The 27,997-nt window shown below is 46.5% G+C and overlaps 1 protein-coding gene across 2 annotated transcripts in view; it reads right to left on the bottom strand.

The window, feature by feature from the left end:
* Nucleotides 1-13,736: 13,736 nt before the first annotated feature.
* Nucleotides 13,737-27,997, bottom strand: part of LGI2 (leucine rich repeat LGI family member 2) — a 31,492-nt gene continuing 17,231 nt past the window's right edge. For both annotated transcript variants that reach the window (XM_044225862.1, XM_044225863.1), the window contains 2 exons: nt 26,671-26,835; nt 13,737-19,118 (listed from right to left, as the gene is read on the bottom strand). In XM_044225862.1, coding sequence (XP_044081797.1) covers nt 18,301-19,118; nt 26,671-26,835 — 983 coding nt within the window. In that variant the 3' untranslated portion in view covers nt 13,737-18,300. The remainder of the gene's footprint in view (nt 19,119-26,670; nt 26,836-27,997) is intronic.

Here is a 27,997-nt window from a genome sequence, read left to right as displayed (position 1 = left end):
GAGCACCCTCAGAGGCTGGGCACCCCCAGAAGGGGACAGTAGTGGATGCCTACAAGGCCACCTCTTGGCTAATAGGGGATGAGAGTTGAAGCATTAATGCTTAACGTTTCATTCCCTCAGCAGGCAGCTCTGAAGTACAGTTCATGAGCCACTTGGAAGGACTTAGTAGGACTGGGCCGCAGCCCCCAGCTCATCAACGAACTCATTTCCTCCCGCTGCTCCTCAATCCTGCCCCCGTGGTTCATGCTCCCTGATTGGAGCTCCTTGCAAGGAGGGCTTTGTCTCAAGTCCTGGGGAGTCAGGGGTCCCAGGCTCATCCAACCCCCATAGAGTTTTCTGAAATTCATTCGTCCATCCATCCATTCATTTATAATAACCTACCTCCACATGTAGTATTTTAAAAAATCAATATAATGCTCTAACTGTATTTTAATGGAGAAATAAAAATAAGTGATCTACATTAAAAGAAATTCAATATTTTTCAATTGGTATAGGTTCAGGCAAAATTTTACCAGAAGCCTAAGGGAGTGGTGTAGATACGGAGGCTTTATGTCAATTCACCGTGAATGTGACCTAGCACTGAGAACTGAAGAAGTAGGGTCAGGCGCCTGGGTGCTCAGAGTCAGCCCCGCCATTAACCTCCCAGTAGGTCCACTCAGGTCCTTTTCTTCGGGCAGCTGTTCTCTCAAGGATAAAATGTGTCATTGAACTGTATGCTCACTAAGGACCAGTCCTGCTCTATTTCTGTACGGTTTTCTGGCCTCCTGACCTCTTCTGGACACTTGCTTTCTTGTTCTGGCCTCCCTGCAGCTGTTAGATCAGCCGTCCACAGTTGAACTAGTAAAGTTTGTACTGAGCTTCTGTTCCTGCCAGGCCAAGGGCTTGCCATTATGGAGCTCATACCTGAGGGGCAGAGGGGTGGGCTGGGGAACAGACAACAGGCAAACAATAAACATAGTGTGTGCCGGAAGGCGAGAGCAGTGGAGATACATAAAACAGGTAAGGGCTTCAGAAGCTTGGGGGAGGGACACCTGGGTGGCTCAGTTAGTTAAATACTGCCTTCAGCTCAGGTCGTGATCCCAGGGGCCTGGCTTCAAGTCCTGCATTTGGTTCCCTACTCCAGGGGAGTCTGCTTCTCTCTCTGTCCCTCACCCCACTTGTTCTCTCTCTCTCTCTCTCAGATAAATAAAATCTTTTAAAAAAGAATACACATTGAGAGGCATAGCGGGGGCTTGGTGGGTAGGGAAGGAAAAATGAAACAAGATGGGATCAGGAGGAAAACAAACCATAAGAGACTCTTAATCTCACAAAACAAACTGAGGGTTGCCGGGGGTAGGGGATTACAGAGAGGGGTGGGGTTATGGACGTTGGGGAGGATATGTGCTATGGTGAGTGCTGTGAAGTGTCTAAACCTGTCGATTCACAGACCTGTACCCCTGGGGCTAATAATACATTATATGTTAATTAAAAAAAATAAAAACGAAGAAGAAGACACAAGTCTTATAAAAATGAGACCATTAGGGTGGTCCCCATATCAATCCAACTGATGATGATAAGAAGAGGAAATTAGGACACCCAAAGAGATACCAGGAGGCATGTGTAGAGAGAAAGGACCATGTGGGGACACAACAACAAGGAAGCTGTCTGCAAGCCAAAGGGAGGGGCCAATCATCGGCAGAGACCAAACCAAGCCAATACCTCAATCTCAGGTTCCCAGCTTCCAAAACTGTGAGAAAATAAATTTGTGTGGTATAAGCAACCTGATCTGTAACATTTTGTTTTGGCAGCCTTAGCAAAAGAATACTCTTGCCTTGGAAGAAGTTGGCTGCAGTCACAGGACATGAATTCTACCAAAAACCTGAGGATGCTTGGAAGTGGATCCTTACCCAGTTGAGCCTCCAGATAAGACCACCACCCAGCCATCACCTTGACTTCTCCTTGAGAGACCTGGGCGGAGAATTCTGCCAAGCCCTGCCTGGACTTCTGACCCACAAAAAATGTGAGATGATAACACATGTTGTGGGAAGCCAGTAAGTGTATGGTCATCTGTTATGCAGCATGGAAACCACACCCATTTTTTATGATCCAGCCTGGAAAGTTACAGCACAACCTCTGCTGTGTTTCATTTGGGTGCAAGTGAGCCATAACCCCACCCAAATTCAAATAATGGGACCAGAGGTATTGCAGCAGCCAGATTTGGAAAATACAGCCTGTGGCACCTGCATTGTTGAATTTTAATTCATGGCTCATATGTGAAACCGTAGCTTGCTTCCTGCATCTACATCAATGTTATTGACACTGTGTGTGTTCTCCAATTGGTCCTCACGTGGGCTTCTACTGAGGCCCATTCGAGCTTCCCTGTAGGATGTCTGTCTCTTCCTTTAAGGAGACACACAACAGCGGGTGTCACAATCCCTCCATGTATTATAAAACGGGCTTTTCCAAACATGCTGCCCACATTTGATGACTCTCCAGTCAAACAGTTTCTCATGATGCCTTGATAGATGATAGAAACATTTTAAAAATTTTTATAGATTTTTCCTTCATCCCACCTTTGCTGCTCCTAGTGGCTGGATCCATTGGTCGAGCCTGGGGAAACATGATCATAGTGAGTGGAATGGAAGTGTGTGCCTTGGTACCATGAGAACTGGCCTTGGAAAGAGTCTGGTCCTTAGCTAGGCCCCTCCCTGTTTCTAGGGCCTCCAGTTAGGAAGGGCCTGGGAGGACATTCGGCCAAGCAGACATCTGGGGCTCGGTTCCCTTCTACAACATCCCCACCTAGTGGGCCTGCCAGAGTGCTTCTCCAGTGGGGATAATCATAACTTCCAGTTGCCCCAGGGAAGGAAAGGGAAGGTTCTATCCAGAATAAAGAGGCCATTCACCAGCTTGACTCTCTAAGCTGCTTTCCTTGACCTCTTTAGTAAGACAATAGCCTTGACAGTCGGGCACTGTCAGAAGAGAAGGATTTTCTAAATTCCTCCACTGTCATTATGATATTAGAGTTTGGCTGACTAGATCCAAGAGTTTTACCTAGAGACAGAAGAGGAAGAAGCCATGGTCTGAGGCGGGGACAATGCGAAGGCCATTCCTTCTACTTTGGGAGGTGATGGGAGGAGAAGAGAGAGAGGCAGGAGAAGAAGAGAGGCTGGCCAAGGTTCTGGATGCAGGGGCGTGGGGTGGGAGGGTGGGTGGGTTGCGGAGGTCAAGGGGAGGACCGAGAACTCTGCAGAGCCATGACACACTTCTCCATGCATCCAGGCAGAGACTGCCAGGATCTAGGAACAGCCCACCAAGTGACCTCTTCCAACATGACACAAGGTCAGGGACAGTAAGTTCGACAGAGCAGCACTTCTGGCCCCTGGGGCTCTCAGTTTATGTGCCTTGGTGAGGAGACCAGGGGGTGCTGTGGAGGGCTGGAAGAGTGGCCTGTAGGGGGACAAAGAGGCCACTACAGGTAGGCACCTAACACTGGGGCAAATGGCCAAGACCCAGTGTCAGGCCTGGCTAACGACATCTGACCCATAGTGACCACTTAGTGAAAGTAAGGTGTTGCCGTAAGACCTTACTGTTATCTCATTTAGTCTATGAAATTCATCTTGTGAGGTAGGTACTACTGCGATCCAAATTTTGCAGATAAGGAAACCTGTCTGAGGCTCCTCAGCAAGGTTAGATAGAATCAGCTAGACCTTAGAAGTCCCAAAGCCAGGGAGCAAACCAGGGCAGGGCAGAGGCTGGTGGGGGAGTATCTATTCTGCAGGCATTCTGAATGCATGTGAGGACCCTTTCTGTCCGACTCCCACTGCCACAAGGACCCTGAAAGTTCTCCTGAAGGAGAGGCCAAGATGGGGGATATCTGAAACACGGTGCATTTTACTTCCCTCAGCCTGAATGATCTCACTAGACTATTTAAACAGTTGGATTAACTGAGTTTATGGAATTGGCCTATATTGACTCATTGCCCACCCAGTGGGGAGGGGTCCATAAAAAATGTTAGGTCAATTAGAGGAAAACTAAAGAAGCTTAATTTTTTGCATGTTTGAGGGGAATGCAAATCAATCCATGACTTGACTTTTTTTCTTAGCCTGGTTTATGTCGAAGGAGCAATTTGATCTGAACTTGAGAATCAGAAAGTTCTGGGTCTGAACTCCTGCTGAGCTCTTCATTCGGTACTGGACTTTAAACAACTTAACCCTCTCAGGCTTCATCTTCTTCACATGTTAAATGACAATCGCAAGTAAATATTGTTTGAGCCAGAGACCAGTAAACATTTTCCAAAAGAGACCAAAGAATAAATAATTTAGACTTTGCAGGTCATAGACTCTCTTTTGCAACTATTCCACTCTGCGCCTGATGCATGAGAGCAGACCCAGACAATCCATAAATGGATGAGAACAGCTGTGTTCTAATAAAACTTTATTTACAAAAACTAGAGCCAGATTTGACTTAAGAGTCTTAATATGCTGGTGCCTGTGTTAGAGCACGGAGCTACAGAATAACAAAGAATCCCCCAAATATGAGGGAGTTATTGACAGACAGAGATCACAAGTAGGCAGAGAGGCAGGCGGGGGGGGGGGGAAGCAGGCTCCCCGCTGAGCAGAGAGCCCGATGCGGGACTCGATCCCAGGACCCCGAGATCATGACCTGAGCTGAAGGCAGAGGCTTTAACCCACTGAGCCACCCAGGCGCCCCTTGGACATATTTTGAAATGGAAATGTGCCCCACACACACACTTTTTTTTTTTTCTGGGAAGATTCATGACTTTATTCATCTTATCCAAAGTTGATCCTCCAAAAATTTACAGATCACGCGCCTGGGTGGCTCAGTGGGTTAGGCCGCTGCCTTCGGCTCAGGTCATGATCTCAGGGTCCTGGGATCGAGTCCCGCATCAGGCTCTCTGCTCAGTGGGGAGCCTGCTTCCTCCTCTCTCTCTCTGCCTGCCTCTCTGCCTATTTGTGATCTCTCTCTGTCAAATAAATAAATAAAATCTTAAAAAAAAATTACAGATCACTGACACATTTGGGATGTGACCACAGACCTCAGGGAACCAGTTTCTGGGCATCCCAATAGCAAATGGGTCCACACAAGTAGGTACCAAATCTATTTTGTTAGATTCTGAGTCTCCAGTGCTTAGCACAATGCCTGACACATAGCTGGCTCTTAAACAAGTATTTATTGAATGAACAAACAAACAAACAAGGTGAATGAATTTCCCCAACAAAATACAAACCCGCAAGGCCACGGATTGTGTAGCAGCTGACACAGAGTCAGCCAATAACCAAGTGTGACCTTCCGAGCAGACGTACAGCTTTTACTCTGGAGCTGCCACCACGTGAGACTGAGAGAGCAACAGAGCCAAAAGGAGATGGAGGGATGGGCACAGTTGACTCAGCCCCAATTCGAGGGGCCACAGAGCCACGGGCCTCCCGGTTGTGCTTCAATCAATCACAAAGGCAGAGGCAGTTGCGGTCTTCGGGACTTGGAACCGAGATGGTTAAAGCTGCAAATTCCAAGGGGCTTCCCTGTTCAAAATCTTGTCTTCGAAGACACAGTAAAAGCAGGAAATTTCTGGGTCTATGACTTTGGGCAACACACATTGTAACGGTTAATTTTATGTGTCACGGGGTGCCCAGATGTACGGTTAGATATGATCTCTGGGTGTGTCTGCGACGGTGCTTCAGAATAAGAATTGCATTTGAATTAGTACACTGAGCAAAGTGCCTGCCCTCGTCATCCCATTCCTTGAGGGTCTACACAGAACAAAAGACTGACGGAGGGAGAATTCACGCTCTCTGCCTGATGGTCCTGGAGCGGGGACACCGTTCTCCTCCAGCCTTTAGACCCAGACTGACGCTCTCTCCACTGGCTCTCGCAGTTTTCAGGTGTTCAGACTACAGATCTAGAGAGTTCTCAGCCTTCTTTATGGCATGAACCAATTTCTTATAATAAATCTATCAGCGCTCTCTCTCCAAGTGGTTCAGCTACTCTGGAGACTTATGGCTAATACATGTGCCATTTCTGGGCCTTGGCTTCCCACCTAAAACAACCACGTTGGAACCAGAAGTTTCCGAAGGATGTCAGGCCCACATGAGCCAGGTCTGTGGACTCAGGTGAGTTCCTTAACCCCTCTGTGCCTCTGTTGCTTCATCTGTAAAAGGAGGAGAATGATTGGACTTCCTTGCAGAATTAGTGAGGATAAAATGAAAAAACAAAACAAAACAAAACAAAAAAACAGGTAGAAGCTCTTAGAAAGCACCTGGCATGGGCAAGTGCCACATGAGTGTTAGATAGGATTAGTGTTTTTTGGCATGACCTTGGGCAAGTGATGTGAGCTACGAGTCTTGGCTTCTTCATCTATAAAAGAAGATATTAATGTTAGCCTTGCCCCTCAGTTATGAGGGTCAGATGCAAAAATGTTAATTACCATGTATATGACATATAAACTAAAATGAGAATGGGGCTCATGTTCCCCGACTGTACTCTGAACATTTTGAAGATGGTGCAGTGGTTAAAAGAGTGGGTTCTGGATTAGGGTAGCCAGATTTAGCAAACAAAAAACACGGGATGCTATTAAATTTGAATTTTAGAAAAACAAAGAATAATTTTTTTAACATATGTGCCATGCAATATTTGGGACATTCTTAGACTAAAAAAAAACAAAAAACAAAACAAAACAAAAAAACTTGATTATCTAAAATTCTAATTTAACTTGACACTCTGCATTTTAAATCCGATTCTGGAGGCGAACTAATTGTGTTCATATCCCAGATCTTATTTGCTCTTCAAACCTGAACAAGTTACCAACCGCTCTGGGCCATGCATGGTTTCCTGGCTTGGCCAGTCTTAAGCTGTGTGACCAGAGAAGCCCTCAATCTCTTTGCACGTTCATTTTCTCATCTGTAAAAGAGGGAGATGAAGGTGCTTGCCTCACAGAAGAGTTACGAGAATAAATGAGTTAATGCAGGTAACATTCAGCTCAACGCTCACCAGATGCCAGCCATCACTCAAACAACATTCTTTTTTTTAATTTTATTTATTTGACAGACAGAGATTACAAGTAGGCAGAGAAGCAGTCAGAGAAAGGAGGAAGCAGGCTCCCCGCTGAGCAGAGAGCCCGTGTGGGGCTCGATCCCAGGACCCTGGGATCATGACCTGAGCCGAAGGCAGAGGCTTTAACCCACTGAGCCACCCAGGCGCCCCTCAAACAACATTCTTTCGGCGAATATGAATTGAGACGCTTTTTTGGGTAGGCGACACACTGGGTGCTGGGGAAACAGTGGTGGCCTGCATAGACCTCTTTTTAAGGGCCTCCTGCCATGGCCTCCTTTAACCACCCATGAATTTAATGGTTATAGAAATTGCATGTCTTTAATTTCCTAACATCCACTGAGTGTTTGTTTGAATTCACTTATTATTGCTTTGCAAATGTCCACTTTTTCTTTCCCCTGGGCCATCACGACTATAAATCATTGTCTTGTGATTCCATGCTTAGAAAGAGCCAGGGCTAGAACCTACTCATTGGAGGGTTTTACTGGGTTATTTATTGTGACAGAAAATGCAAATGGGTTGGCAGTAAACATAAGGGGAAAAAAGCTACCTCAGCAGTATGCACAGAACGTAAATGCAGATGGAAACGGTGGGGAGACAGTGTCATTTTTAGTAAGTAGAGCAGATACTCCACTTTGCTGAAAATATGAAATGCCAGAAAATTCTCCTGACTTCCTATGTTACTGAATGACACTTGAAGTTGACCTGCTTCTTCTTTCAGGACCCCAGAATGACATTCTATTTCACTGTATTTGGTGCTCTTCAGTGTGAAAAGGCTGATGAGGTAGCGAATAACACACTAGAAGGGGGGTATGGGGGAGAAGAGAGGTCTGCTAAACTCTACCAACTTCCATCACCCACAGAAAAGACCCTCTCTCAGGCCTGGCCAATTTCCCTTTGCTACAGGTATATTTCATCCCAGAAAGATCTTTGCCAAGTGGGAAAAAATATATTCTCCTGGTCTCCATGGGTGACTTACACACAGAGGTAGGAAATAGGGAGCTCTTGTTCCCCAGGTTTGCTCGTGGATACAGAAACACTGTGGTGTCCTGAGTTGGTGATATGGGCAGGAAAAAGACTTCTTGCCTACTCCTGATGTTTCCTTCCACATGGAGGGAACCCCAGGAGCATCATACTTCCCACACAGACCTGTATGCTTCCCTCCCTCCACCGAAAGGAGGTGGAATATCTTGATGTCACTGGTGAGTTTGCACGGAGAAATGGGCATGCTAAAACCAACCTCCCCCTCCTGTTCCGCCCGCAAAGGGCTGTCCCCTGCTCCTCCATACTGTCTGTCTGTCACCGGCGATGTCTGTCTGTTTCAGGGTTCAATGTTAGGAAACCCACCTGCCTGCAGATTCTGACTCTGTCACAGACTCTGATGTAAACCCCATCAGGAATAAAGGTGCTATTCTGGCATTTTATTGTTTTTCAATGGGTATAGTTTTCAGAAGGAGAACGTGAGCTTGTGTCTTAGCCTAATTGCACTGCTACCAAAGAATACCATAGATTGGGTGGCTTAATATTTATTTCTCATTGCCCTGGAGGCTGGGCATCCAAGATCAAGGTGCTGGAAGGTTTGGTATCTGGGGAGGATCCAAGCTCACAGTTGGCCACCTTCTTCTACATCCTCACATGGCAGAGAACAGAGAGAGAAAAAGAGATCCTATGTCTCGTCCTCTTTTCATAGGGACCCCAATTCCATTTATAAGGGTTTCATCCTCATAATCTAATAGTCACCTCCAAAGACTTCATCCTTAAATACCCTCACTTTGGGGGTTGGCCTTCAATATACAAATTTTAGAAGAAAGAAACTTTCAGTCCATAGAAGCTAGTGACAGAGTTAACCTCCAAGCTGGGGGGTTGACCTAGCTGACTCTGAGGAACCGTGGATGGTCTTCAGAGCATCATTATATTTCTCTACATCAGCCACAACCCAAGAAATATAGGCCAGACGCTGCTTTGTCACTAAGAAACCTTCTTGGGAATGGTTAAGGAAGCTAACGAAATTACATTTCTTTGCCATATTCAATTCCCAGTCAAGACTTCACTTAAATGCCTTCACCCTCCCCTGAGTACTGTGGAAATGGTTCCTGACCCTCAAACAATGTGTATGGAGGGAGAGGAATGGTAGGATGTGCATGTATGTATGTTTGTGGTATGTACATGTATGTGTGATGTGTGGCATAGTGTGGTGTGTACATATGTGTGTGTATGTGTATTGGGAGTGGGACTGCAGTGGCAGTGGGTGGTGTGTTGTAAGGGGTGTCTGTGTGTGTGGTAAGGGGTATGTGTAGTGTGGTGTGTGTGTGTGTGTGTGTGTGTGTGTGGTAGGGAGTGAGGGGGATTTATTTGTGGTATGTGGTATCGTGTAGTGTGTGTTTGTGTGTGGTAAAGGGTGTGCGTAGTGTGGTATGTGTAGTAGGGAGTGAAGAGGATGTATGTGTGGTATAGTATAGTGTGTGTGTGTGGGTGTGGTAGGGGTATATGTGGTGTGTGGTGTAGTGTGAGCTGTGGGGAGTGAAGGGGGTGTGTAGTGTATGGTATAGTGTGTGTGTGGTGAAGGGTGTGGTAGGAGTATGGTGTAGTGTAGGGTTGGTGTGGTGGGGAATGAAGGGGGTGTACAAGTGTGGTACATAGTATAGTGGTGTGTGCGTGTGTGTGTGTGTGTGTGTGGTAGAGGGCGCAGTGGCTGTGTGTACTGTGGGGTGTAGTGGGGGGCATATGTGTGCACCTGTATGTGTAGAGTGTATGTGTTATGTGGCTTATGTGTGGAGGGTGGGGGGTGCTGCATGTTGGTTCCTAAACTTTCTCCCATTAAGGGTTCATTTGGAAGCAATCTCATTCCTACAAGACATTAAAGATGGTGTACAGGTCATTCATCACTGCACAACAAATCACTCCAAAACTGAGCAGCTTAAAACAGTAAGTACTTATTACCTCAGCCTCTGTGTCCAGAAACCCATGAGTGGTTTAGTGACACCAGGTTTCTCATAAGGCCATAGTCGAGATGCTGGCCGGAGCTGCTGTCATCTGAAGGCCCGACTGGGGCTGACAGATCCACCTGTTAGATGGTTCACTCACGTGGTGCTGGTTGTTGGCATGAAGACTCAAGTCCTTCCATGTGGCCCTCTCAACAGTCTCACAGCTTGATGCCGGCCTCTCCCCTCTTTTTAATTTTTTTTTAAGATTTATTTATTTGTCAGATAGAAAGAGTGTGTGAACACAAGCAGGGGGAGCAGCAGGCAGAGGGAGAAGCAGGCTCCTGCTAAGCAAAGAGCCCTATGTGGGGCTCAATCCCAGAACTCTGGGATCATGAACTGAGATGAACCCATTGCTTAACCTACTGAGCTAACCAGGCACCCCTTCCAGTGAGCTATCTAAGAGAGAGCCAGGGGGAAGCCCCCTGCCTTTGAAGGCCTAGTCTCAGAAGTTACCCAACATTTCTGCCACATTCTATTCCTTGGAAACAAGTCAGTGAATGCAACTTGCATTCATGGGAGGGAAGTCAGTCCCCACCTCCCAAAGGCGGGGCCCCAAAGAACTTGAGAACATATTTTGAAACCACCATGGGTAAGACAGTTCAGAAAAAGAGAAGCAGAAGAATCTTAAAATTTACTGAAGGTACTAAGGCAGGAATAAAATATAGTAACAATTGAGGATTTAGACATTTTCCCCCTCCACTGTTTCCCCAGGAAAACTAATGTGAAGAGAAGGGACAGAGGCTAGGCAGCAGATGGAGTGGTGGCATATGGGAGGGGGTTTTGAACACTGGAGGATAAGGAGGGACGGCTGCAGAATGTGAGATGTTAGAGAGCAGGAAGCTTGGGGGAAACTGGCTTTAAGAAGCATCAAGTTGGGGGGCACCTGGGTGGCTTAGTTGGTTAAGCAACTGCCTTCAGCTCAAGTCATGATGTCAGGGTCCTGGGATCATGCCTGGCGTGCTTTTCCCTCTCCCTCTGCCCCCCCAACCTTGCTCATTATCACTCTCTCTCTCTTTCTCAAAATAAAATCTTAAAAAAAAAAATAGAAGCAACATGTGGAGGGTTATGACCAAGCTTTCCTCTTATTTCAGGGACACAAGGAGAGATCAGAACTACTTGTAATTACTCCCTGGTTTAGGGGTTGTTTCATTAAACTCTACACTGTAGTGAAACTAGATCACCTGGGTCTTATTATTTACTCAGGCTACATTCACATTCCCTGAGAATTTCCACCACAAATGTAAAATAACAAGGAAGCACTGTTTTTAAACCTTCTCAAATGCTTTTGTATCTTCTTTAAGAGTTTTGTATTCTCAGGACCTAGCACAGCACTGTTCACACAGTGGGTACTGGAAAGAATCAAGCAAAAAAGTTAATTTGGATTTTCACATGATTTATGTGTCAAGAAGTTTCTATGATCCAAAGGGACAGAGAAACTATGTGAACTTGTAATAAAAATATTTTGAGGTTGCCAAGTGTCTAGAATGCCTAGAGGGGTTAGAAGAAACAAGTGCAGGAGATACAGAGATACAGGATTCTGCCAGGAATGAATAGAGTAGAGCCTGGGCCCCAGGACAAGTGTCAAGACTACTGTTTCCTCTGGAGGCCCCAACCTGACTTCCACATGCTCTTCAGACCACCCAACCCTTGAAAGTAAACAGGGACTAAGTAGGCATGGTGACACAACCAGGGATCTCTCAGCCCTACTGTTGGAGGTGCCAATCAGGACTGTGGGTCAGTTCTGGGGATGACACATGGGCTGAAGTGGGGCAAGGAAAGCTGGACAGGTTTCCCTCTGCCCTAACAATTGTTTCTTGCAAGATGAAAGAAGTTAGTTGTATTTTTTTCCATTGATTTCTAGTAGACTTCCTGGAATAGATACCTGGAGATATACGCAGGAGAATGTTCTTCAGGGCTCACATACAGATTTCAGAAAGTGCTGGGAATTTGGGGGTAGCACTTAAAACCCTATAGGCCTCTCCCTGTGTTGCCTTGGTTTGTTGCCTGGCTGAAGGCAGAGGCTGAGGTTTAATGAGAGGCTGCCTGGAACCAAGGCCAAGAGGTGGATTTCACTGCAGGCCTGGAGTCTCAGCTCTGCTACCAATTTGCTAGAAAAAGTCATCTGTGCCAATTAGGCTCTGGTTAGTAGAGGGTTGTCCCATCTGGGAGGCAGGTAGAAGAACCAATTGTAGAAGAGGTGATCAGTGAAAGTGACACATTACTCATGCCTCCAATTCTTAGACAGTCCTCAATTAGCTCTCCGAGAAATAGAGGGTACTTGCCTTGCTAATGACCACACGGTCAGGACTGAGCAATTTACCCACCATTTTAGCTGCAAGATGAAATGTGCTGAAATATTGGGATTAATGAGTTTCTGACTTGCAGGTCTGGAAAAATTCAGTTCTTTTCTGTACTTCTCCACAAATACAAAACAACAATTCAGTGGTAGAACGATAATGAAAAGGAACAAGGCCATTCTCCCCTCTCCTGGTCAAAAGAGTACTTGCTCTGGCCTGAAGTGACCCTTCTTCCTATGAATTTATTAACGGTATTCACAGTTTGTATTTCACTGGAATGCACTGGGCCCAGGTCAACGGTTGTTTATGGTTAATACCTACCTGACCAGCTGGGCATCTATTCTCTTTGGTTGGTGCTTATGACCCCTCCCACCCCATGGGTCCTTTATAATACCCTCCCTTTTAAAAAATATTTTATTTATTTATTTGACAGTGAGAGAGGAAACACAAGCAGGGGGAGTGGGAGAGGGAGGAGCAGGCTTCCTGCTGAGCTGGGAGCCCGATGCGGAGCTCTATCCTAGGACACTGGACCCCGGACCTGAGCCGAAGGCAGATCCTTAACAACTGAGCCACCCAGGGGACCCTATAATCCTCTCCCTTTGAGTGACTGCAAGACCTATGACTTTTCTTTTTAACTAGCTTTAAGTCTCCGGAGAGCAAGACTTCTGCTTTTGTACTTTTTAAAAGACTTTATTTATTTATTTATTTATTTGAGAGAGAGAGCATGAGCCCTTGAGCAGGGGGAGGGACAGAGGGAGAGGGAGAATAGGCTACCTGCTGAAAAAGGAGCCTGATGCATGGATTCTATCCCAGGAGCCTGGGATCATGACATGAGTTGAAGGCAGAAGCTTAGCTGACTCAGCCACCCAGGCACCCCTCTGTTCTTGGACTTTTTCAAAATCTCCACAGCATATTAAAGTAATTGACACACAGTTAAGTACACAGTCAAATGTGGTTTGAGTTTTTGACCTCTCCTCTATCCAATGAAACCAGATGGGTCTAAAGACATAGATAGAGACACAAGCCGAGACATGCAGAGAGTAAGACAAAAGTCTTGCCCTCGGTTTGTTCATGGTTCAGCCCAATCGATGGGATCTTGTAACCTCATCTTCCCACCACGCAGAATCAGAGGATGCCCCAAGATCCCTAGACTTTTTTTTGTCAGTTTGTCAAGATTATGATTCTGCAGATCAGGTAGAGGTATAGCTGTAAAGTCCCTCAGTGACTTTTTAGCCACTTTTTGATTTGCAAGTAGAAGCAAAAGTCCCCTACGGGGCTCATTTTCCATTTAAACCAGGAGTAAGCCACAAAAATAAGTGGGCATACTCTGCCCTTCCACAATAGCCTGTGAGCCCTCAACTCCGTGACTCGAGTGGGCATATCCGTATTCAAGCAGACCAGAGATCAAAGCCACATTAGGCATGAGCTACTTTTTATTCATAGACTTACAGGATATATCGAATTAAGAGGCATGTTTTTTGTTAACTGTATTTACCAAAAGAGATCTAAATATATATTCAGCCTTAAAATGCATCCATTGTAGCTTGCATACTGCAAAATTTGCTTTCATATACATAGAAACTATTCTTATTTTACCTAAGTTATGCATCTAAGATACATAAAAATGGTACCAAATGGCATATTGGCTTATTTTATCACAGTTCTTATACATTCCTGATAGTCGAAGGGATTGATAGGGAATGCATAGTCTACTAGAAAAAAAGGTAGATTCTGATACAAGTAATGGAATAACGTTAAGGGTAAGAGTGCCTGTCTAGATTTAGATCTCAGTTAGCTTTACAACACAATTCTTATTTTAATTAGCATTACAATGGGCGATCTTTGCTATTAATTGGCTGTTAATTTGCCTCCTGGTTCCAACCTCTACTTGCCTGGCTGACACAAAGGAAGTCATGATGACCTTTTTCTTTCCAGCTTATTTCTCCTTTTCCAAAAGAGTTCCCTCCATGGCCATCAGCCTGGCTTTTCTGCCCATTCCCTTTAGACTGTCCTAAGTCTGGACCACCTTACAGCACCAACAGCTATATGACTGCATTCTACTCCGGAGCCCTGCTCAAAAGAATCTTTGGCCACTGCCTAATTAAAGAACTCTTCCAAAACTGTGGAGCGGAGGGAGGGGCTGATATCTGCAGAAGAATCCAGAAGCCTGGCTAAAGGATTTCCTTTAGGTGGCATGCAAATAGACTCCCCTCCAGCAGACCTTCATCTCTCTTTCATTAGACCCCCGGTCCGAGAAATTTCCATCCTGAGTGTTCCTGGCAGCCAAACCTCCAGCATCCCACGCTGACTTCTTTCCTAAAAATACACAGCCTCTCACTCCATTGGGGAAGAAAAATGCAACACTTGCATTTCCAGCGTGCTCCCCAAAGGCTGATTATGACCTGGAGTAATTCATCACCACTCGTGCCTTCGACTTTGTAGTTGTTCCCTCACAGAACTCTCTTGTTTATCTTGTGGACATTGTGACAAGAACCAGATGTGTCTCGACCTCAACATTGCCCCATCGCTATTGGAGGGGTCGGTGTGTGTGGAGAAGCAACCGTGCCAGTTAGCAATCCTCTTTAGAACAGAAAATGATCTGAAACTTCTGGAAGACTTTCAAGAGTGGGGCCTCATGTGCAATAGGGGTCCCATAGCGTTCAATTGGAAGAGGGACTAGTTCATAAGATGGTGTCTATTCAGCTCTATTTTCCTCCTGGCTATGCATATGTTGTTGTATTTTTTATTTTATCTCAAGGTGTTGCTACATTTTGAATCATGATTTTAAAAAAAAGTCTTTATTCGGAAGGCATGTCAGAGTCACAAAGTAAACTCTGCCTTTGCCATTCACTACCAGATGATCTTGAGCAGGCAATCGACTTTGATCTTCGGACTGGTTTCATGTTCTCTGAAATTAGAATACCCGCTCACCAATAAACTGAAGAACTACTTATGGACAAATGAGATGGACACAAATGCACACTGAAAAAAATCGTAAAGCTCTGCTGAGATGCAGGGTGGGCTTACTCTCCGTTGCCCGAGAACACCGTGCCATTCACATCTAAGGCTTGTTTTAGTCTTTGTGAGAGATCTGTTCCAGATCCCACGCTTTAAGGCTGTGTGGCGTGGCCACTTGGCTACGTGGAGCGACCTAGCCTCACTACAGAGATTGCAAAGAAGAAACAAGCTCACAAGAAGGCAACCCATGGGTGATGGGAAGGAATGGACAAGAACAGCCCTTCCCAGAACTCTCTCCACAGTGGATGGTCCCATGTGTCTCTCATCTCTCAGCTTTTGGGTTTTTGTTACTGTTGTCTTTTTTTTTTTTTTTTTGGTCTTACATTATTATTGGGAAAAAGCTTCTTGCAGAAATTGTTCAAAACTAGAGGGATTCTTAGGATGGAGCAGCGAGATTAATGAAGCAAAGCTTCCACAACCTCGCGCCAAGAACATCTCTGCTCCTTTAGCAAGTCGGCCAGAACAAATATCTCCTCCCTCAGAGCCGAGACTCTTGTAGGCTGCAGACTCTGCTCTTGTCTAATTTCTTAAGAAGAAAAAGAGAGCCTGACTGCAGCCATGTGGACTACGCACCCTCTTGCCTTCGCCTCGCCTGTAGTTCCTTAGATCTTTCTTCCACCGGCCAATGTCTCCCCTAGACCTGGAAAGCACCCCTGTCCCCGGCTCCGTACCCCGGGTTTCCTGGTTTTCTAGATTCTAGGCAATGGTTACCAGCATGGTGAATGCAGATGGTTTCTACAGGCACTTCTCCCTCAAAGGGGAAGCTGGGGGGGCCGGTGCCCCGTTCCCTAGAGGCAGCCCTGTGAAAAGATGCCCCGGTTGCCTTCCCAACAAGCGGCTGGCTTGGGAACATCATTTCAAACTGGCACGAATGCTAAGACTATCGAAATGTCCCCTACCTTGTTTTGCCAAGGGCCCGTCTTTCCACCCAGGCTTGTCTGAGGGGTTCCATGTGCCAGAGAGAATTGCTTGCCCATCCTAATAGAGGAAGAGCAGAACTGTCCCACATTCTGCTGCTGATGCGGGGATCTGGGCATTTGTAGTCAATTCAAATGAACCAAAAAGGCAAAAGAACATGGAAGGGTGATTTTGTGCTTCAGAAATGAAAACAAACCACTTCTCCTATTTGGTTGGTGCCTAGCAGGAAAGCTTCAAGCAGCAATGCTGTACTACGTGTGGGTGACTGAGTTCACCAAACTCCCTGGTGTGTTAGGCTGGAAGCCCTCAGCCCGGGATGTACCTAGGAGTGCTGTTGCAACATCCATGCTATTGGTTGCCTTGACCTGCATCGCTTAAAGCAGAAACAACACCGCACCCAAACGTGTGGCAAAACCTCTACCTACTCATGACTCCGCAAATGATCATTAAAAAATAATGCGCCAGTACCACATGATTGTGCTGGTTTGGGGGCTCCCAGAGAGGCTGTTGGGTGGCTCTTTGAGAGCCACTCCTAAAATCCACTTCAGGAGAACCTATTAAACAGGCAGAACATCCACTGGGAAGCTTCTGCAAAACGGGACCCCACGGGCTCCCTGATAATCCACACCAGAGAAGCCCAGTTTGAAATAGACCCTCCAGTCCCCCAAGCACAGACCTGATCTGTGGGATGCAAGGGTCAAGATCCAAAGTGAGTCCCTGATGATCGGTCTGAGCCTGGCCCACCCCCCACCAGCCTATTCAGGATAAGCCCCCTGCCAGTACATGGTCCCACATCACGGTGTGAGCCCTCCAGGGGGCTTTCCTTTGCTAAACTACTGGGAAAGGAAGGGGCACTAGCATCAAGGGCACCCCAGGTTCTGCCATCTGGTGCCTCAGCCCCTCATTGGCGGCGGCAGCAACGGCATATCCACAAAGCAGGACTGACGTGGGAGTAGGGAGGAAGGCAGGTTGGCAGGAAGGTAGGCTCGTACTCAATGACTTGAAATAGGAAGCTGCCCAGAGGGCACGGCCATGCACAAATCAAAGGGCCACCTCTAGGTATCAAAGTACAGCGAGACTTGTGTAAAGTCCTCTTTGATCCCACAAAATCTTACTTCCGAAATCCTACCAAATGCTCATCGGATGGAAAGACCTGTTCTATTACTTTAAAGGATGGGATGAAAAGCACCGTTCAGTCTTTGGCCTGTCTGCTGACTACCCACACACTCAAAGAGTGGGTTCAGGGAAGCAGCCGAGCCATGGAGGGCATCTAACAAGCAATATTGTTCCGGCTGCCACAGGGTCGGCTCTGAACCACAAGTCAGAGGGGAAAATGCGTTTGTCTCACTCATGGGCCTACAACCTGTGCGGGGCCTGGACGCGTGTCAGCAGAGTATTTTCTTTGCGGCAAAGGAAGCAATGTCCAGCATTATTTTGTTAACATTCCCATGACGAGTATCTCTCCATAGGAGCCAATGGAATAGCCAAAGTTCTGCTGGGAAGGGGGATTCAGGAAACTGAAAGGACTCAAATATAGCATTGCTGAGTGTTATCAGATTTTTAAACGAATCATCAGCAAATCTTTTTAGCTTTCTTTGGCTTTAAGAGTTCTTACCAAAAAAGATTGCTAAAATGGAATGAGAAGGGCCCATCGTTTGTTTGGTCTTTTTGTTTGTTTGTTTGTTTGTTTATTATTTCCATTATAAGAACTGTCTCATCTTATCCGATTTCCTCCTTCCTCACTTAAAAAAAAGAAAAAAGCACATGACTTTCCTAGATGGTAAGAGTTAATGCTGTTCTCTTTTCTCAGAGATAACAGGCTTCAAGATGTCTTTTTAAATGGGAGAATGGACATGTCATGCAGTTAGCCAATAAATGCAATCCCTGACCAAAATGGGAGTTCTAAAATGTTGAAAACTTCTAACTAGTTCCCCAGTGCATTTTTAACTGCAGAGCCCTGAACTTGGCTTTGTATCTGCGTCTTGGTCCTCTCTTGTGAAAGCTAGCTCTACGTGTCTTTAAATTCACCAATCACCCCCTCACAAACTTAAGTCAACGACTATATGTTCAAAAATCTTTGTTTTCCCTTTGAAACTGGATGCAAAAAAGAAATCTCTCCTGTCAGTGGAGACAGCTGTGAAGGAACGAGGTGCCTGAACGTAAATCTCCTTGAATTTTTTGAATAGCTGCTTTTCTTTATCCCACTGGTAGATCTGGGAGAATGTGTAGTCACTCCCCAGGGCCAGGTAGTGGTTATCTTTAAAAGAAAAGGGCTGCAGGGTCATGGCCCCCCGGGACGGAAGAGCCTGAATCTCCACAAATTGCTTATTGTTCCACCTCATGACCCTGGAGTCCCCGATGAAGCGGGTGAGGGAGAGGTAGAGGGCGTTCTGCATCCTAAAGCTTTTCACGGCCAGTACGTCCTCCATGTTGGGAATATCACTGTGGGGGACAAACTTCTTAGAGCTTTTATTCCACTGGAGGATGATGGGGACCTGGGAGCGGCTGGACAGAATCAGATGTGACTTCCCGTCTATGTCAACAAACTCCGCATCCGTGTCCCTGAACCACTCATGCAGAGACTGGTAGGAGTAGAACCCTTTGCTGTTCCATTTATATACCGTGGACAGACCAGCTTTGGAGCTGTCTGCGATGATGAAGAACGTCTCGTCCTCGATCTGAAACAGCTCGATGTCGTTGGGCTTGGAAATGCGAGAGACTTCGATGTCCTGGAATTTGACGAATTTGGTCCAGCTCTCGTCGTATTTGTAGATGTGAGAGCCGCCGAAAAGCTGGGCCACCACCACGAAAACCTGGTCGTCGATGAGGATGGCCTTACAACCCACAATGGACTGACCTACGCCCCAAGAGAAACGAGAAGGGATTAGGGCACCACAGGTGGAAATGCCCCTCTGTAGCAAAACCGGAACCCCAGTGAACTGGAAAACAGGGACAGATGAAAGGAATGTGAGAAATGGGGCAGCCGATGTGGGGAACAGCATGGCGGCTTCTGGACAAATTGAACATAGAAATACCATATCATCAAGCAATTCCACTTCCCAAAAGTACTGGAAGTACCCAAAAGTACCAAAAGAGGGTATCTAAGAGAATTTGCACACACATGTTCATAGCAGCACTATTCACAATAGCCAAGAGGTAGAAGTGATCCGTTTCTACTGATGGATGGATAACCAAAATGTGGTGTAGACACAATGGAACATTCCTCAGCCCTAAAAAGGAAGGAAATACTCAGAGAGGACACATGACAACATGGATGAATATTGAGGGCATTATCCTAAGTGAAATAAGGTCACAAAAAGATAAATAATACATGACTCCACTTATATGAGGTCCCTAAAGTAGATTCATCAAGACAGAAAACAGAATAATGGGGATGAGGGGCTGGGGGAGAATGGAGAGGTAGTATTTAATGGATACAGAGTTTTAGTTTTTCAAGATGAAGAGCTCCAGAGATTGTTTGCACAACACTGTGAATGCACTTAATGCTACTGAACTTAAAAATGGTTAAGATTGTAAGTTTCATGTTCTGCATATCTTCCCACAATTAAAACATATTTAAAAACTTTAAAAAAAATGTATCTCCATTACATGCTGGTCTCCTAGCCTCTGGTATCTTTAGAGGCAGGAGCACAATCCAGGAAAGGCACCAACACCAAAGGAACTGTCTACAGCCTATTCAAAAAAGTTGTTTCCCAAGTCCAGACAGTGGAATGAAACCAATGGGCTTCTGTTTGGGATGCTGGGGGTAAGGGAGGATAAAAAGGTAGGAGTCAGGTCTCAGAGACAGGAGGAAAAGAATGTAATGAGGGGCTCGTGAAGACATTCGGCCCCTTCTGGTTTCCAGAGCCAAAAGAAGCTAAACGAGGCGGAAGTTGAACAGAGGAGAGTTAAGCCGTGTAACTCTAGACCAGGTGGCCCAGGGGTTGAAATGCAGCCTGTACCTTATAAGCTTTCTGAGCCTGAGCCGGTTAACTGTCTGTGCTCAGGCTCCCCATCTATAAAATGAGGATGCTACTGGCACTGACCTCCCAGGGTTGGTAAAGACTAACTGAGAAAATTCACAGTGTTTTTAGAACAGAGCACCCCAAAACAGGAAGTAGTCAACAATTAGTAGTTATCATTACTGGAGAATTGAAACAATTGTCTTCATAATGAAAAGACCTCGCCCCTTTAAAATCTTCCACAGCAGCCACAGTGTAAATACCTGTAGAATGATCGATGACCAGAATGATCCAACTCAGGCAGCCCGGAACCGAAACTCTGCTGGACAAGGGACCACCTCCTACTGTCTTCCCCCAAACCACACCCAGACCCCCAGGCTGTCCCCCAAACTCCTCAGCCCACCAGCAAGAAGTAGAATCACCTACAACACAAAAAGTATTGACCCTCCATGTAGGTCATTGGATTAAAAGTTCTTTCTTCCCCTGGTTTTCTAGGCGATTTGGTCCAAAGTGAAGTTGGTCTGTAAATTACAAGGATAATTATTCAATTCCTGTCCTTCAGTTTTAATTTTGGGGGCAGCCAGTGGGTAGTTTTTGTTTTTGTTTTTGTTTTTTTTTAAAGATTTTATTTATTCATTTGACAGACTGAGATCACAAGTAGGCAGAGAGGCAGGCAGAGAGAGAAGAGGAAGCAAGCTCCCTGCTGAGCAGAGAGCCCGATGCGGGGCTCGATCCCAGGACCCTGGGATCATGACCAGGACCCTGGGATCATGACCTGAGCCAAAAGCAGAGGCTTTAACCCACTGAGCCACCCAGGCACCCCAGTGGATAGTTTTTAGAGTGATACTTCCTTTTCTCTTTCACTATTTTGGCCTCTTGCAAGAACTTGGTTCCTTTCTTTTGTTTAAAACTAACTATTCCTTTTTTCTGAGTATAAAAAGTTTTCAATGTTTCCCAAAGCAAATTTTAAAAATAGCAGATCACATTTCTAGTGTGTCCTATGACTATGACCAGCACTATACTCAGCGTTTTACATGTATTCACTCGTTTAATCCTTACAAAACCCGATGAGATCAGTACCATCTCCACCATCACCACCATCATCCGCATTTTATAAAGAGTAAAACTGAGGCACAGAGAAGTGAAGGAACTTTTACAAAGCCACACAGCTAGTATGTGGTGGAGGCTGGGATCTAAATCTGAGTAGTCTGGCTCCAGTCTACACTCAACTGCCAACATGCCAAAAAGAACAAGAGGAAAATCAAAATGACTTGTACCGCAAATCTGAAATAACACTTAATGTCTTGATACATTTCCTTAATCGTTATTCTACACACACACTCAAATGTGCTTTTTAAAAATAAGTGTGGAGGAGGGGGCACTTGGCTGGCTCAGTCGGTTAAGTTGACCTGCCTTCGGCTCAGGTCATGGTCCTGGGGTCCTGCGATTGAACCCCGCATGGGGCTCCCTGCACTGCTCGTCCCTCTCCCTCTAACCTCTCACCCCACCCCCAACTCATGCTCTCTCTGAAATAATGAAATAAAATCTTTAAAAGTAAATAAATAAATAAATAAATAAATAAAGCTGGGCTTCTAGGATACATGAGCTTTTTACGACCTACTTTTCTTTTCGTGTGACCATTACCTTGTAAACATCCCCCGCCCCCGTTTACTGCACCTTCTACAACTTGATTTTTAAATACTATCAGACATTTCGTTGTATGGGTGTATCCTATTTTTAACAAATCCCCTATTGTTGGACATTGCGGTTATTTCTAGCTTTTCATTATTTTGCGTAACATGTTTCCTTGTAGAGAAATCTTTTTTGAAAACCATCTGGCAGTGTTCTTAAATGTAGGCGTTGCCGGGGTAAACGTGGTGCACACTTCAAAGGCTTCTGGATTTAAACTACCAAACTGCTCTTTGGAAGCCGCACTGCTTCCCTCCCTGCCAATGCTAAGTGCCAGTGCATATTCCGGGCCCCTAGCTAGGGAGGCCCCTGCCACCCAGGGGTGTCCTACAGGCCTGCCTGCCTGCCTGTCTCAGAGGAGGGGCTGTGTAAGACAGAGATGTGCCAGAACACCTCCATCCAGCTAAACACTTTTAGTCTATAGAACTGTCAGTAGCAACAGAGATCACCACACACGTGCGTGTGTGTGTGTGTGTGTGTGTGTGTGTTTTAATGCAGGAAGAGAGATTATAGGCTGGAACACCTGGCGTGGAGAAATCAAAGGCAAACAAAATAAAACCCAAAACAGGAAAGCTGAGAAAAGGAAAGAAAGGAGATGGGAAATTCAAACCCTCAGGGTGACCCTGATCAGGGCTTTCCCTCTCCTCACAAAAGCCCAGAAGCAGAGGCGTGGCTGGAGCTGTCCCTTCGGCACCACACTCCTGGCTCCTCCAAAAGGCAAAGGAAGATGCATATATGTGCCCCTCTCATGGCTCAGAGCCCTAGTCCTGCTGGGCATGGGTTGCCTGGGCTCTCCTTCACGTGGGGCTCAATCCCAGCCAGCTACACTCCCTTCTGTGCAGAGGGATCCTTGCGGCTTCTATGAACCCTCTTCCCTTGCTCCCGTGCTGGGGGCAGGGGGTAGGGGGATAGTGTGCTTTCCGTGCTGGCCCCTCCTTTCCTGTGCTGATGAGAGTTGTGGAGAGGTTTACCTGAAGTGAAAGATTTAGGGACTGGGAGAGGGGAGAAAGAGGGCTGCTCCTTTATTTATCCCCAGGTAATAAAACTGACATTTGTTGCAGATTTATTATATGCCTGGTCCTATGCAAAGCCTTATACACATGATCCCCATTAAACTCTCATGGATCTGAAAGGATGACGATCCCATTTTACAGATGAAATGAGATTTCACGATACTCCCATTTTACAGATGAAGGGGGCTCGTGGAAAGTAACTAACTTGGCCAAGGTCACCAGCTAGAAGGAGCTGGAGCCAGTTCTATCAAAAACCAGCCTGATGTTTTTGGAGCTATTATAACTTTTTCTCAGGTTTGGTTGTGAAGAGGATCTAGATGGGCGTCATGGGAAGCTTCCCACGACTCAAGATTGAGAACGAGTCACTAGAAGCTAGCAAGGCCCAGCCTTGGTTCTGGCCCTGGCCACACCCAGTGCTCCCTCACTGCAGGCTTCCTACACACCATGGCGGTAGCCTTCCCAGGGCCCTTGCCATCACCGCTTGCTCGGAACCCCTATGAGCTTCTCAGCTAGTCGCTCTGCTTCAGCCTTTGTCCCCTGTCCCCAACCCAGGCTGCTCACAGCCTAGCACCTGTGCCAGGCCCCTGCCTCATCCTGGGCAATCCTGCTGACCTTGAGACATAGCCTGCTATTGTTCCATAGAGCACTCAGATTAAAAACCCATATCCTTCCCAGGACCTGCAAGGCCCCTGTGCTCAGCCCTTCCTACCTCTCTGATTTTGTTCCTTGCAGCTTTCCCTCTGGAGCATTTTGTTCAGACCAAAATGGCCCCCTGGAGGAGCCAGCCAGGAAAGATAGCTTTCTGCCACAGGACCTTTACACTTGCTGTTGCCTCTGTCTGGAACGTTTCCTCCCCAAACTGTCACCATGGATCAACCCCTCATGTCCCACTCAGCTTCTCCAAACAACTTTCTTCATGAGTACTTTACCAGACACAGTCTAAAATGTCAACCATGGCCGACTCTTCAAAACTCCCATCCCCCCCTTCCTTTCCCTTCTTAGTGTGTTTCTATCTGGTCTGTTAGCTGTATTATAATTATCTTCTTTTGTTGTCTCTCACTCCCATTATAATGTGAGCCCATTGAGGGTGGAGGTTTCATCTGGCTTGGGCACAGCAATGGCCCCAGCACCAAGATTGTGCCTAGCACTGAGTAAGGGCTCAAGAAACCCTTGTGAATGAATGAATGAATGAACAAACGAAGAGCTTGATGAACATGGAATGCGATCAGCTGCAGTCAGTCAGAAGGGCAAGTGGAGGACAGACAGTGCCATCCCTTCCTACCGAGGTCAACCTGAGAGAGGAAAGGGGTGCCATGCAGCAGCGACAGGCCCTGGGCTCTGTCTCTGAAGTGATTTAGCACGCCTTGGCCTTGATCGCTCCATCTGTAAAGGTGGGAGAAGGAAGCCAGCATTCATTAAGAACTGCTCACTCGGTGCCTGGCACTCCCTGACTCCTCACAGCAGCCATATAAAGTACATGCACTGTCCATTCTGCAGATGAGGAAACTGAGCCCCAGGGGCCACCAGTCCATATTATATCTCAGTGCCTGGCAGAGTCCAGAGTACATTCCATGTTCATCAGTTTCCATAACCCGAGCTCTTCATCATCTCTCTGTCCCATTTCCCTTGCACAGAGCTTCTGTCCTCTACCTGCAGGCAGGCACCCCATGCTGAGATCTCCAGGGGCTGGGAATTTCCCACGAGATAAACCAGCATCCAGGACCTCACTGGCCTTGGCAACCGGCCCTGGTGTGGACCCTCCTCCCCTGCCTGGCACAAAGCAAAGCTTCCCTCTGGTCCCACCACCCAGCATGGGGTAGGAGGAGGGGAGGCCGAGGGGCTAGCCCATCTCCCAGGTCTGGAAAAAGAGGGAAGCAAAAAGTATGTGGATAGTGGGTCTTCCCTTCCTTGGCCCCTTTAATATGGACCAGGTTTAGGGTCCAAAGGCCTGGGCTTCCTCGCCAGGTTCACCTGAGGTGCTTTATACGGCATGTGTGCTTGATGGGAGCAGGGCTGCTTGCGGGGGTGTGAGCTCAGCACTAGGAGGCCAGGGGCCACACAGCCGAGGGACATCTGACAGGGCATCTTCAGGGCTTCCGGGGTGTCTGTCGACTTCACAGAGCTCCCTGTACTGCTGAGATCAGGCTCCATGAGCATCTTTGCTCTGGGAGTGCCCAAACCACACTCTCCCTGCCTCCCCCCACCCCTGTTGTGAAACGTTGTGCCTGCGAGCTTCCTAGGAGCTTCCCGATCCAGAATGTTGACTTGACATGCTTTTAACTGCAACAGCAAAGTACTGTTCTAACTCCAAATCGGGACCCACCGTGGGAAATACTCTCATGGAGTCAAGTTAGGCTACCATGGCGCTGTCTCTGAGATCAATATTACTATCAGATCGCACTTGATAAATGAGAAATCTTTAAAAGATTATTGACTTTACCCACTTATTTAAAAAGCAAGTAAAAAAAAAATTAGAAAAATAAAAAACAATTAGACAGCCCATTTTTAGTAGCGTTGAGACACTGGGTTCCTGACAGTGTTGAGAAGCATTAACTAGGTCTTAACCCAAAGGCATGAATTTAGAGAGCCATTTTTTCTTATTTTTTTTGTATTTATTTAAAGGAAACAGTGATCACCAGGACCTGGCAAGAGGGTAGTCAAAACAAGACATAGAGTGTCCCTGTGTATGCTCGCATGAATGTGTGCCTGTGTGTGCTCGCATGAATGTGTGCCTGTGTGTGCTCGCATGAATGTGTGCCTGTGTGTGCATGCATGGATGTGTGTCTCTGTGTGCATACATGCATGGATGTGTGCCTCTGCATGTGTGCATGGATGGTTGTGTGTCTGTGTGTGAGTGCATGAATGTGTGTCTGTTTGTATGTGCATAGATGTGCCTCTCTGTGTGTGTACATGGATGGATGTGTGCCTGTGTGTGCTTGCATGCATGTGTCTCTGTGTGTGTGTGCATGGATGTATGTCTGTGTATGTGTGCATTCATGGATGTGTATCTGTGTATGTGCATGGATGTGTGTCTGTGTATGTGCATAGATGTGTCTCTCTGTGTGTGTGCACGCATGGACGTGTGTCTGTGTATGTGTGCATTCATGGATGTGTATCTGTGTATGTGCATGGATGTGTGTCTGTGTGTGTGCATGGATGTGTGTCTGTGTGTGTGTGCATTCATGGATGTGTATCTGTGTGTGTGCATGGATTTGTGTCTGTGTGTGTGCATGGATGTGTGTCTGTGTGTGAGCATGGATGTGTGTCTGTGTGTGCATGGATGGATGTGTGTCTGTGCATTCACGTGTGTGCATGAGTACGGGCGCATGAGCACATGTTAGCATTTTAGTTAACTATCAGCATAGCAAAAGTCTAAGGTATCATTTAACTACTAAAATGCTATTGCAGTCTTAGGCTGCCTGCAGTGCTCAGGATTAAGGCATTCTCGGGTGACTTCTCACCACTACTGGAAAATGCCCCCCACTATATCAACCTATCCTCTCTCCCTCTTCAAAGGATCACAAAGGATAAATAAGATCACCACCCCCAGTTTCTGTTTTCACCAATAACTGACCAAGTTGGGAAGGAATCAGAGAGAAGAGGGTGGGTTGGAACGTGATTCCCAACTCAAACCAAGTCTGAGAGCTACACCTTCCCTCCCTGGGATGCCAGAATGCTGCTTCTCTCACCAGCTTGAGACCATAATGAAACGAGGTCAAGACATCGGATCGAAGTCACAACACACCTGTAATGTTGTCATAGCTCCGGAAATTCATTTCAATGTGGTCCCATTCCAGTACCATGCAGTTCTCCATGCTGGGCTGAGCAATGGCCACATACACGTCATTCTTGGAGTTGAATGTATCCACTGAAACCGACTGGTAGGGCAAAGTCTGATGAACAACAAAATCTGGGAATGGGTATTTAAAAAAAAAAAAGTTTCCATGAGATCCCTTGTGGGAATTATCGTCCACCATTACCCTTCTACCCTTTGTAGCATTGGATTGGAAGAGGACTGGGGAGGAGGGAGGACCAGAGAGAAACAACACACACATCACAGCATGTTTTACTCTGGACGATTCCAGAAGGGTCCTGCCTTGGACAGGATAATGAATGCACAGCTTCGAATGCAGCTCCTTTGAGACCACTAGCTCACGGCTTGGTTACCAGATCTCAACATTTTAAACAAATTTGGTGAAATCTGGCTTTCAAAAACACCAGCGAAAAGATGCCATGGAACAACGTTCCAGAAACAATCATGAAAATAACTCTGGGAGAAGCGCTGTGGAGGTCTCATTGGTTTGGGAGATGCTGTTATTTCTAGCCATCTTAGGATGGCCCTGGAAGCAAAAATCCTGTCTTGGTTTGCTTGCTGGGCGCTTCTCAAGCTTACCTGTCCAAGCGATTGTTTCAGCAGCTATGAAACTCCCACGCCCCCCTACTCCAGATTCAAAAGCAAAAGTAAACTCCCCGCAGGGCACACTGTGCTTGTGAGAACCAAACCAAGCCCTCTGATACAGACCCAGAGATTTATGAAGCCGGGAGAGCAGGGAAATTAACTGAAGCACGTTTATTGGTTGTTGGACTCAGGGGTGAACAACAGCTATGTCTGTGATAGGACAGCGTCCCGCGGCTCCATGAATAATTACAGTTCTGTGGGATTGTTGTGCCTCATGGGACCGTCCCATCCGAGCATCTGTTCTACTCCTACGCTTAACGTTAAGTCAACACTCCTCATCCAAAGGCCCCCTGAGCTACCACTGACTCACTGTGTTCTCTTGGTAAGGAGGTACCATTTTACCAAGGAACCGGGTGAGCGGTGCCCTGGGATGCAAGGAGAGTTAGTGTGGGGGGAGCTAGAGAAGCAGTGAAGAAGGAATTAAAACAAAAAACAAACAACACTAAGAAAGTTTAAGGTAAATGATTTCTAGGGCTAGAAGTTCTTCAATGTGCCCGGCTTCTTGGCAGGCTGAACGCACCCAGGGTCAAATGGTGGTGGGCGTCTGGCTAAGGGAAGTTGCTCCTCTGAGAAAACCCTGGTGAGCAGAGGCAGGATAAGGCAGATGGGGCAG

Source organism: Neovison vison, chromosome 11 (genome assembly GCF_020171115.1).
Source record: "Neovison vison isolate M4711 chromosome 11, ASM_NN_V1, whole genome shotgun sequence".
Taxonomy (NCBI): Eukaryota; Metazoa; Chordata; class Mammalia; order Carnivora; family Mustelidae; genus Neogale; species Neogale vison.
This window is presented reverse-complemented; position numbering and strand designations above follow the sequence as displayed.